Source organism: Diabrotica undecimpunctata, chromosome 3, assembly GCF_040954645.1.
Source record: "Diabrotica undecimpunctata isolate CICGRU chromosome 3, icDiaUnde3, whole genome shotgun sequence".
In the NCBI taxonomy this organism is placed as follows: domain Eukaryota; kingdom Metazoa; phylum Arthropoda; class Insecta; order Coleoptera; family Chrysomelidae; genus Diabrotica; species Diabrotica undecimpunctata.
In genome coordinates, this window is record NC_092805.1 from 161950236 (window position 1) to 161963434 (window position 13199).

The 13199-nt window shown below is 32.2% G+C and overlaps 1 protein-coding gene across 3 annotated transcripts in view; it reads right to left on the minus strand.

The window, feature by feature from the left end:
• The window catches only part of LOC140437723 (uncharacterized), a 42767-nt gene extending 30841 nt beyond the window's left edge, over positions 1 to 11926 (minus strand). Inside the window, exons 1-2 of one of the 3 annotated variants that reach the window (XM_072527409.1) lie at positions 11910 to 11926; positions 11151 to 11757 (exon numbers count right to left, since the gene is read on the minus strand). In XM_072527409.1, the coding sequence (XP_072383510.1) occupies positions 11151 to 11737 (587 nt within the window). In that variant the 5' untranslated portion in view covers positions 11738 to 11757; positions 11910 to 11926. The other 2 variants (XM_072527408.1, XM_072527410.1) reach the window with 2 other exon arrangements.
• Positions 11927 to 13199: the final 1273 nt, after the last annotated feature.

The window sequence follows — 13199 nt, forward strand, 5'->3', positions numbered from 1 at the left end:
AACAGCTAGACTATATACATAACACAGCACTTCACAGACTATCTCTTGGAGCATTACAAGCATCACCTGTAGAATTTATATTGTGAAAGCAACAAACCTCTATAATAACACATTCACTAACAAATATATAAATCCCTTCACCAATAGTATCAAACACAAACCTTAGGTACTACGAGCGAGTTCAGTATTGCCTAAGATGTCTCGACACTTGATATCGAATTCCCTGATACTTTTTCAATCAATATTAAGCATAATCGTCATGCAAAGATCAGGTTTAATATAGTGAGAGAGAGAGCACCATGTTCTCTATATATTTTCAAATAAGAAAAACCACTGTAAAAACGTATCATATCAGCCCCATGTAGAAAATAAAATATTGAATAGGTGTTTTGTTTATTTGTGTAGAAGACCATAAGATGAGAGTTGTTCTTTTAATATGCATGTTATAGACTGGTTTAGTATTCTTATGTGAGGTAAAAAAGATAAAATATTTTCAGAAATGGAACAAGGTTTGTAAATCAAGACATTAAAAGACATACCAATGCAATATCTGCTTATCACGGTTCCAATATTTCAGAATTTTTATTACTGACAAGGATTTAGTTGCTAATTGAACATTTTTTGTTTTGAATTAGGTAAATTCAAAAGCGGTAAAGTAGGTCACTAAATGTAGGCCAGTAAATTTTTAAATTTTAAATAATATTTTTAAAAGTGAATAAAGTAATTTTATTATTTATTTTATACAATTTTTTTATAATCAATTTACAAAGTTTATTTACTCATATTAACAATTTTTTGTACATTCGAAAGTACATTAAACCGCTGTTCGTTAATATCCTTCTTATAGATTTTAATAAAATTGAAAAAGTTTACATGTTGCATAATGGAGTCGCCTCGTCGAGTAAAGGATTCTTCCAATTATTTCGTGACGATCGCTTTAGCATTTTACTATAGAGAAAAATTGATACAACGCCAGTATAGAAGGTTAGATTCAAAAAGACTGTTGTTTTGGAATGTTTTAAAAAGTTGCATGTTTTGGCGGTGGAAAGAAAAAAAGTCTATGAGAGAAGAGACACAAACCTTACTATGGCTGAGAGAAGACAGGAAAGGGAAAGATCAATTTAAAGATGGCAAGAAGAATGGAACAACACGGAGAATGTGGCACAGTGGACGAAAATGCTGATCTCGAACATAAGAGGTGGACTGTGGCCACAGGTGTTCTAAGGCCTATCTCTCTAGGTTCGGAAAGGCTGACACAGATGAATGCCTATACTGTGGACACTCGGACACTGTGACACATACGATGTTAGAGTGCAACAGATGGATAGTAGAAATGAACAGAATGGAAAGAGACAGGTGTCAATTTTGTTACAGTGAGAGAAATGATTGAGAATAAAGCACAGTTCGTGCAGTGATCAAGAAAAAAGAAGAGGAAGAAAGACAGCTGGACCAACGGCAAAGGTAAGAGGGAAAAATGCTGGAAGTTGAAGCTAGAAAAGTGGGTCAGACTGCGTGAGTCAGACTGTGGGGAAGGAGGAAATGCCCGTCTGGGGTGATGCCGTACTAGGAGCGATGAGAGTCTTCTACGCGCTACCTGGAACAAGACAGGAAGTCTCCTTACTGATGAATGATGTGTATATGTGGATGAATGGATAATTAATAAATGAAGGTAGTGCTTCTGATGTGATGCCGGCCTTACAGCGGCCAGCGGCCATTACGCTTCCGGATCGCTGGATGACAGAGGAGGTTTAGCAGGTAGGCGTTCGGCGTAGACTCGGCGACGAGAGGGCATTTTAAAGTACCCCGGGAGTACGAAGAACGAATCCTGCACTAAGGTCAGTCAGCCAGCGTCCTGGACTGAGATGTCTTTTTGAAGATTCCAGACACCCCTTTATAATGACGAAAGAAAAACCTTCAAAAAGACTTATACTTACAAATATTATTTGAATATATTTTACCATTTTCTCTAAATTCTTTACTGATATTTTTCCGAAAACTATTGTCACATACGTTACAACAAAATGGTATTCTAAATATATCTATGTCAGTATTTCAATATTACCTTAATTAAAAAATAATGCAGAAAATAAATACGTCATTCGAAATTAAACTATTAAATTATAATTGCACGTATGAATCAACATTAAAATGTGAATGTATGCTTCTTACGCAACGGTTTTTACATTTTATGCTAACCTTGCTGTTTGGTGATTTAAGCTTATAATTTATTTCTAAAAAACTGTAAAAATACAATATATTATTTTATCATAGACACTTATATAAGTCTAATATTCCAAGAATTCACTTCTCAAATTTGTTTAAACAACTTTTTTTCTAAATCTATACTTTCTAACATATTCAAACTTCTGGAACATATTCTTCTTGTTCTTTTTATATAGACATGACTCTGTTTTTCAATGTGCCTCCAGTAAGTTGTCGTTCCATCGTTTTCGTGGTCTTCTGCTTATATGATCGTTCCATTCCACTCTTCTACTTCTTACCCAGTGCTTGATGCTCTCCACCTTGCATTTCGTTGTATATCTGTACTTCTAGCTCTGTCCCATAGTGTCTTACCATCAATTTTTCTAAGTGTTATCATCTCTGCTGTTTCTAACATCCTTTTTGTCTTCTCTGTGTCAGGTCTTGTTTCTGCCGCGTATGTCATTATTGGTCTGATGACTGTTTTGTAAATTCTGCCTTTCGTTTTTTTCCCGATATTTTTATTTCTCCTAATTGTTTCGTTCAGGCAGCCTGAGGCTCTGTTTGCTCTATTCACTTGATCTTCCACTTCAGTTTCGAGCTTTCCGTAGCTAGATAATGTGATGCCTAGATATTTAAACTCCACCACTTGTTCTATTATCTGACCTTCTAGCTCCAATTTACATCTTAATAAAATTGCTGTTGTAACCATGCATTTTGTCTTTTTTGGAGAAATTAACATGTAAAATTTTCTGACGGTTATATTAAATTGGTGCAGCATACGTTGTAAATCATCTTCACTTTGAAAGAGTAGTATTGCGTCGTCTGCATAGCAGATTATTTTAAGTTGTTTTTCTCTCATTTGGTATCCTTTTTTAGTTCTTACTTTTTTTATTATTTCATCCATAATCAGGTTGAACAATAGAGGACTCAGAGAATCTCCCTATCTTATCCCATTGCCAGCTTCAATAGTATCGGTTAGTTCTTCTTCTACATTTACTTTTATTGTGTTGTTTTGGTAGATATTTTCGACCGTTTTGATTATTCCTAGAGGTATCTCTCTTGCGTACAGTAAGTGGATAATGTCTTTTAATTAGACCCGGTCAAATGCCTTAAGGTCCACGAAACATAGATATGCCGGTTTATTGTATTCTAATGATTTCTCTTGCACTTGCCTCATTATAAATATAACGTCGGTGAATGATCTTCTCGACCCAAAACCTTGTTGTTCTTCTGCTAGTGTTATAATTTCATTTGGTTTATTTGTTATCACTTTGGTAATTAATTTTAGTGCTGTGTTTAATAAATTAATGCCTCTGTAACCTTCCGAGACCGATTTGTCTCCATTTTTGAAGAGGGGTATTAGGATGCTTGATCTCCATTCTTGAGGAATTCTGTTTTGTTCTATTATTTTTTGGATTAGTTTTAATAGTTGTTTGGTCAGATCTGGTCCTCCGTACTTTAGGAGTTCGTTCAGTATTTTGTCCTCTCCTGGTGATTTTTTATTTTTTAATTTCCTTTACCTTTTCCTCCTCAATATTTATTTCTTCGTTTGTCGTCACCTCTAGTGTTGGTGGTTCATTATCGTCACATTTAGCAAATAGGGATCGAAAGTAGACTCCTCACGTTTCCTTCTGAATGTGTTTCGTTTTTATTAGTTCATTAATTTTTTTTCTTTGTCCTCTAATCATCTTCCATATAGACTTTTACAAAAGCTCAAGTTTTCCCCGATAAATTGCTCCTTTTTAAATTATTTAACGTTGTTGTTCTAAAGCTATTTTCTTGTAGCATCTCAATAAACCAGAATTGTGGCTTATTCTCATTAAAAATAGTAAATTATTTAACATTGAAATCTTTAAATAAATTTTCGACAAAGAAAAAAATCGGCTTCATGGAGCTATAAATCTCTTTATATTGCGTCTACAACAATAAAGAAAAACTAAGAACGAAATAACTTTTAAAGTATTAAGTAAACAAAAAAATTTCCTATGACATTTTTTCCTTAAAATTTGATTATGTATCAATTTCTGGGGTTATTTTGAGGTTTCAAATGTACACCCTTGAGAAGGGGTGACATTGACCCGTAGGGTAAAAGCACATATCGGCACTATATAACTTTTGTTATTTAAGTTATTTTACGGCTCATGTCAAAATTTCAAGTAAAACGATGCAGTTTTAAAGTATTCATAGTGTAAATTGTTCATTCACTGGACTAGAGAACCAAGATATAAAAACATGTAAGACCAAACAAACAATATTTAAAAAATATTTAGGAGTCATATACTGGGTGATACAGAAATAGAATACATAGCAAACTTTTTTTTTTTAGTAACATTACTTACTTTTTCGGATCTTCCATTAGTACAAATCAAAAATATACAAATTGTTTCAATGTTTTGTTGATTTATTGCAATATAGTAATAAACACATCTCACAACTAATATTAAACTGACACTGATTGTGATTTTATCAAATATATATGGTAACCTAGTCAATATTCCGGGATGCACACTTTACAACAATGAGTTAGTGAATCCCATAACATACTTAATTACAATGTTCTTTATCTACATGCACTGCATTGTTTAATTTTGCTAATTAGAATTGAAATTAAAAAATTGATAAGGCTTCCATATCCTTTTTTATTTTAAATATTCGTAATTTAAGATGTATATTTAAACTCCAGTTCTGGATGTTAAAGGGAACACATATTTTATTCATGTAATCTCAAACAGGAAAATATGTGTGTCAGAAAATACAGTCATTATGTTTGCTTTGGTATTAGTATTTTAGTAATCATTTGTAAAATTATGAAGATCACTCTGTAAGAGATAGTTCATACAGAGAAAATCAGGGTACTGTACTAGATATTAACCCATTAACCTTTATTGTAAATTTTTTTTTGGCCCGAAAATAATTTTTTTAATGTTTTCTTTTTATTGAAGAAACATCTCAATAGATTGAGGTATATAGTATCATTTTTCTTTTGACAAAAATATTACTTTTTAAATATTTTAAGATTATTATAATTTTGCATAATTTAATGATTTATGCACATCTTCATACAAAAAATTTTTCCGATACTAATTATAAACTTAATTCATATTTTGTATTCTATAATTATAAAAATATGTTGAAATTTTTATTATTCTAAAAACTTATTCATTCATACTTTAAAAATAAGGTCTATAATTGCATGTTTATACGATGGATTCGTATACACACCTTTGGCCGAAACCATATTTTTTTTTCCTAGACTAAACAATCTGAAATTACGATCTCACTTCATTCACTATTTATAAAATTGCTGTGTGCTGTAAACGTTATATTTGCTTTTTTCTTGACTTAAATCAGTTTGAAAGTTTCCTTGTGTTTATTTGTTTTATATTCCATATAAGTTGAAATGAGGTAAGCTAAATTATTATCATATGAATGCGTGTATATAGTAGTGCATTTTTTTGTTTATTTTAGTAAATTCTCGAAATATGAAATGAAGAGGGCACTAACTACTAAAGAGTTAATGGCTTTGTAAAGGTGGGTACACATATGCGAGCCGAACTGTTTGCGAACTGCTCGTGAGCTGTTCGCGAAGAGTTCGTTGAAAATATGTTTATGTTCAGGTTATCCAATACCCTAACTATCTAATAACAAACCAATAATTAATTTACTTCGTTATTCTAAACATTTCGGTATTTTGTTTACATTATCTGTTATTAATTTCTCTCGTTACTTTAGATAAGCCGCGCTCGTTCAGCAATTTTGTTTAACCGAATGATCTCATCGCACACTTAGCAGAAACAATTTATAGACACAATTTATAGTTCTGCGAACATTCTTTGTGTTCGTCCCAAAAACCGACAGGCTGTGGTTCCTGACGAGCAACGAACGAACAGCTCGCAAGCGGTTCGTCCCGTCGTACAAATTAACGAATATAGCGTTCACAAACGGTTCGCGAACAGTTCTGCTCGCATATGTGTACCCGCCTTTAGAAGAAGACTCAGACTGTGAAAATGCTGACTCACTTGATGTGGTTTATGTGCCGCCGGAAACAGATGAAATTTCCGATGTAGAAGACATTGATGATAATATTATTGGTACAGAAGGAATAAAAACAGATATTGCAGGTACATATGAAATACAAGTGAATGGGAATTCTGACGATTCTGATGATGATATTCCTCTGAACCACAGATCAAAACGTCCAAAGAAAGAACCAGGCAAAAATAATAAATCCCAATTTGTCCCAAGTTGGGTAAAAACAGATACTCCTTCGTACTCGGCAGTAATTCAACATCAGTCTGATCGATATTTAGAAAATATAAAAGCCAACCATGGAGGCAAGTCACCTATTGAAGTTTTTTCACTCTTTTTTGATAAAGAAGTAAGTCAGAGCATTCGATATTTTACAAATATTTATGCATCGCAGAATAACCGTCACGATTTTGAAATGAATGATACAGATTTAAAAAAAATTATTGGCATATGTATATTATCTGGTTATCACACTCTGCCTCAAGTTGATATGTATTGGTCGAAGGATGAGGATAAAGAAGTGCACATTGTAAGAGAAAGCATGAGCCGACATAGATTTCGTTCAATCAAACAGAACATACATTTGTCAGATAACACCTTACTGAATAAAAATGATAAATTTGCAAAATTGTCACCAATTTTTGACATAATTAACCGAAAGTTTGCACAATTTGGAGTCTTTGCAAAAAATCTTTCCATTGACGAGGAAATAGTTCCATATTTCGGGCGACATTCGTGCAAAATGTTCATCCGTGGAAAACCTGTTAGATTTGGTTTTAAACTATGGTGTTTATGTTCTGATACTGGTTATTTGTTCAAATTTATTCCATATGGCGGAAAAACTGAGAAAACAGATAATAGTTTTAGCTTAGGAACGGCAGTTGTTTTGAATTTACTTTCGATAGTTAAAAACCCACAGCAACATAAGGTTTTTTTCGACAACTTCTTTACGTCATATGCTCTTTTTGGACTATTGAAAGAAAAAGGATTCTTTGCAACAGGAACAGTAAGGGAAAATCGCACTGCTAAGTGTCCTCTAGAAGAAAACAAAATTATGAAAAAAATGGAAAGAGGTTCATATACATGTGCATTCGATTCCAATTTAGAAGTTTTGGTGACAAGATGGAACGATAATTCAGTAGTGACTGTAATGACAAATACATGTGACGTTTTACCCCTTATGCAAACTAAACGTTATAACCGTAAAGAACACAAAGAAATTCTTATCCCTCAGCCTAATGTAATTCACCAATATAACCAATACAGGGGTGGAGTGGATCTGCATGATAATGGCATTGCGAATTACCATATTAAAATAAGAGGAAAAAAGTGGTGGTGGCCGTTGTTTACTAACATGATTGACAGTATGGTGGTCAATAGTTGGAAAATTTTTAAAATTGCGAATGATTCTAAAATTTCCCAACTGGAGTTTCGTTCGAGATTGGTTCTTAACTTACTAAAATATAGTGGACATGCAGAGAATAGTGAAGAAACCGCTACATCATTGTCAAACTCAGTATATGGACGTCCATCTAAATTTGCTTTACCAGATGAAACTAGATTCGACAATATTGGCCACATTATAAAAAGAGACGATAATAGTGCAAGAAGAAAATGTCGGATGTGCAAAAGTAATACTATTTATTTATGTAAAAAGTGTACAGTGCATCTACACCCCGAATGTTTCGAAAAATTTCATCTTAAAATTTAATTTACAGTTAAGATACAATATGTTCCTTTTTTAAAAATTGTATGCGTATTCGGCCAAAGGTGCGTATACGCACCCACCTGTTTTTCCTTTCATGAGAAAAAAAAATTCTTTTTGGTTGTAAATTAGTCTTAATTTATGTGTTTTTAATCCAATCTAATAAATCAATTGTCAAATTTCTCTTTGTTTATTGTCTCGGCCCTTAATGGCTTAAGAACTATCTTATAACAGGTTCATACAGTGATGCCATATGAAGTCGAAGAGAAATCGTGAGATCGGAAGAAATAAATTGTGAGATTTCGCTACAGTTGAATTTTGAAGGAAATGGGAGTTTTTAAATGATATATAATTATACAAAACTATTTTAAATACTTTATTTTGTTATATATTAATTAATATATAAGTACATATTTAAAAATTAGTGTACTAAAAAAGGGCCTATTTTAGGGGAACCACCAGTATCAGATATAATTTTAGGAAATTACCTACCTACCTATATACTGCAGGCTATGGATTTATCGATTCAATATTTTAGGCAATGATTATAAACATTCTTTATGGTACTTCAATGAAAATTATTAACCTATTTTACCCAAGAATATTAAGATACCCAAGAATATTAAGATTCATTGTTATATGAAATTGCTGATTTGTTTCATATCTCAAACACACACTTAAATCATCTTGGTCTGTTGATCCTTTAATACAAAATTGGGGCTATTCTTGATATTTAATGATAAATACACATAAACTTCAGTTGTTTATGGACCAATATTTACACTTTCAAAGCAATAAAGAACCTTTTAAGCTTTGTTTATATTATTTTGTGTATATTAATTGGAGTAGTGCAAGCACTTTAAAAAATACAGTCTATTTATGAATATTTCAAGGTGACAATCTAAGAGCACTTTAAAAATGCTGATTTTCTCATATACATTTATAGTACCAGTCTAAAAATTTTAAAAATAGTAAGATATAAGACTGAGATCTCACAACTTACAATAAATCAGATAAATCGTGAGGAGTGGCATCACTGGGTTCATATGCAATAAACTCATATTATCTGATGAGTTTCAATCCAAACAAGTAGAAATATTAGTTGAGCAAATTCCAAAGCCTAAAATCGTGGTAGCCCTAAATACATCTGAATTCACTCTGTTGAACACATACAAAAAGATATATTTTAGATCTATTACAGGCAACAACTTGCTACTGAACTGTCGATTGTATGATTGTTCATAAACTGATTTTAAAGTAGAAAGTAGTGTATAGATATGACAGTGACCATTAGTATGGCCTATATTAATTACTGATAATAGATTAACCCAAAACAACAAACTTCTCTGAAAAAAAGAAGGTCCACAAACGAAAATCACACTTATACAAAGAAATGCACTACCATCAAATTATTTACTTGAAGGTGACATCAATCATAAAACAGAAAACTTCCCATTGATTTTTATACAAAGCAACAAAAGCACAAGGAGGAAAATAACCAAAGTCAAACTGAAACAAACTGTACTGCAGTGGAACAAGGAGTGTCAAAATACAATTAAAGCTAATAAACACACTCTTAACTGACTTAAAAACACCATGTACAAGAAAATGTGACGAATTTCAAAAAATGGCAAACAGAAATATTGTTTCATACTTTGAGTACAGCATTTTATTACATAATTGAGATAGTTAATGCCTTGGCTAACTTGAGGCAACATACTCCAGTAACTTTTTTTTAATTCTTCTTCTTCAATTGGTTCTGTTCACCATTATTGTCTCATAAGGCTATTTAAAAAATGTATCTTATGTTTCCCATATCTTTCCTTTTTGTTTTTGTTCATTTTCGATACTTTTATTTTGTTATTCTGGAGATGGGTACTTTAAATATTAATTTTTGTAAATGTCTGATGGGACGTACATAGATAATGAAAACCACTTCAAGAACAATATAACAAGATAAAGAAATGATATTTTTGTAATTATTAGATATAATAATAATGTTTCTATGTAAACAACAACATTTCTCATATTAGATAAGATTAGTTGACTGTATAGATAGATACAAAAATAAATTAACTTCTTTTTTTTTCTTCTTTTTTGTAATTAAATGTTGTTAACTGTATCATGGAATTTTACAATTATTGTTTCTTGTCAATTCAATCTTTGTATTAAGGATTCTTTTACAAATCCATCTTTTCTTCCTTTCTGCATTGGTAGCACATTTTATAATAGCTTGAAGTATTATATTTATATATTCTATTCTATCCAGTTACATGCTGATCTTCTCAACTTATCACATCTAGAAAATTTTGTGCACCTGCTGTCAATTCATCCTCCTACCTTTTCTATGGCCTTCGTTTTGGTCTTGTGTCCTACACTGTACTATCTAGAGCTTGTTTCAGCAATCTTTCAGTCTCCATTCTCACTATATGACCAGCCCATCAAAGTCTTTAAAGTTGAGGTAAACAAATTCTGAGGTTGATGGTATTAATGAAAACAGAGTAATGAGATTCAGGAACTTATTTGGTGGGTCAAAAACACATGAAGGAGTAGGAACTAAAAATGATTCTAATGATGATATATATTGGATCTAAAAGTAGCATTAGATGTGGTGATTTAAGTACTTTACTGGCAAAAGTAGATAAATATTCATTATTTTCTTAATACTTAATAATACCTAATCAAGTGTCTACTTTTATTTTACTATTCAGTGTTCCATGATATGGTTTGTTCTGTATTCTTTGGTTACCCTGAGACTATGTTTTGAACCTATGGATTGTGAATACCGAGGAGGTTCCCAAGATTTGATTGGACCTCGGTTGCAAACAATAATTTGGTACATTAAAAATGATTTGTAGTATCAATAGCTCCTATACACAACAAAACTTCAGTTAGAAGCCTGTAACTGACTGTTTTTGTAATAATAGCTCTATAGTATATTCTGAAATATCTAATTAGACTGAGTTTATTGTGTGTAAATCAATAGAAGACACAAAAATAATGATGACAGTAATAAATGAAATGAACTACTCTCAACGTTCAGATGTGCACAAAAAGAGTCTCACCAGAGCTCAATCCTTTTGATACTGTAGGTGTGAGCCGTATGGCTAAATCTGAATGAAATGATAAATGTGTAACAATTTAAACATCAAAAAAAATTAGATAAATATATCCAAACAAAAATAGGTGAAAATATTTCAATAAAACAACTTACCTGAATGTATTACTACCAAGAGGTTCTTCCTCATCTGCAGATAAAGTTTCATGTATACCTTCTTCGTAATCAATACCGCTATCTGTATGTTCATTGTCTAACAAATCACTTTCATCCAAATATTCTCCACTGGTACTTGCTCTTGATTCAATCTCCATAGCTGTTGAAACAGTCATTGATCCTTCCAAAAAGTTTACATATAATTCTTCAAAATGTTCATGATCTTGAATGTATGTCCAGTTATCAACATAGGGAGGAATTTTAATTATTTCCCCACATTTTGGACAAACATAATTGCGGATTTTTTTTATTTGTGATTGACCGATTTCTAATAATGTACTTTTGATACACTTTTTTAATGATAACATTAAAGGCACCAATTCTTGGGATTCACTTGCGTTTGCATGAAGTAAAGCCAATCTTCCTTTGCCATTGAGAAAATTGGAAAACTCTGAAACCTTTTGGACTACTTCTCTTACAGAAGTATTATTTGAAGAAGGGTAATCTCCATTTTCTAATTGATTGATTATTACATGTATATCTTCTAGTATATTATTTTCACTATTCACCAGTTCCGTATCATCCATTTTTAAATTTCTAATGACTGCTGAAAAGATAATATTGTGTGTGATAAGATAGTAACTAAATATACATAAAATAGAATTAAAATCACATTATTAAAATTATTGATAATATTATTTACAGTAAAATTTTATTACAAAAGTGTGTCATCAGTTTATTTTATTTTTTATTTCATACCAATTTTTTAACCCAAAGATCACCATCACCACATCTTCGTTTAATTGGCCTAAATTGTTGCGGATATTCAGCTATGGATCATTTTTTGAGAACTGAATTTTTTAGGTTTTTGTTGATTTTTTAATAACATTTACAGTTTTTATGGATAGCGGGTAGGTACCTTTCTACGATCCCGATAGAGAGTAAACCTACTTCAGGGATTTAGTGTCCTTGCCTACGTGAGCTCCTGCGCCCTCCTTGCATTTAAAAAGGTGCAAAAGGTATACATACCTCAAAAAGCGCTAAGAATGCTCTTAAGAAGGATTATGTCTTCAGTATTCTGCATTATGGAATGGCGGCATGGACACTCACTAAAGCAATGTGTAAAAGAATTAAGGATTTCGACATTAGGGCGCACCGCCGCATGTTGAGGATATCGACGATGCACAGAGTGACGAATGAAGCAGTTTTACAGCGTCTAAACAAAGAAAGAGAGATTCTGAACACCGTAAAAAGGAGAAAATTGTTTCTTTTGCCCCACGTGATATGAAATCCCAAATATGACTACCCTCCATGTAATTACCCAGGGAAAAATAGAAAGGAAACGTGGTCCAGGACTACGTAGAACAACCTACCTTGGGGGGACAAGCCATTTAAAGAAGAAGGTAAGATCTATCATCCTATACAATTTTTTGATCACTTCAAATTTTAGATCTGTAGGTTTACAGGGCTTATTAAAGATAGTCTTCAAATTTGGTCCTGCCTGGTTACAACTAAATCCTAGCAGGATTAGACAACGTGCAACATAGCCATGCAATGTGGGTTGTCTAAAAATAGTATCATCTATTTTTCATTTTTCTGCTCCAGAAGTTAGCAGCTCCACAGACCTTTTATACATATTCGGAAAAAATGTATGGTTAGTATCACAAAATTAGCGAGATACCTAACAAAGATACTACCATTATGTGTTCATTTAATAGAAAAAGATCACAGTCGGATTCCCCCCTAGTCTTCCCTTTACATTGTACATGAACACCCATTATTGCTTCAAAGTAAGATCTCTCATTTATTTCAGAGGTGGCTAGGTGTGACAATAAAAATTCAATACGCCGACTGTTTACACAACTGCAGAAAGAGTACAAATAATAAAATGGTACTTTGGAGGCCACTCTGTACAAGAAACTATTAATTTATTTATTACAGCATTTGAAAATAGAATAGAATACCTGTAGAAAAACCATATTGGCCATTATTCATCAATTTGAAAAGTTCGGCTGTATTAATGGCAAATGTAAAAACTGCTGTCCATAA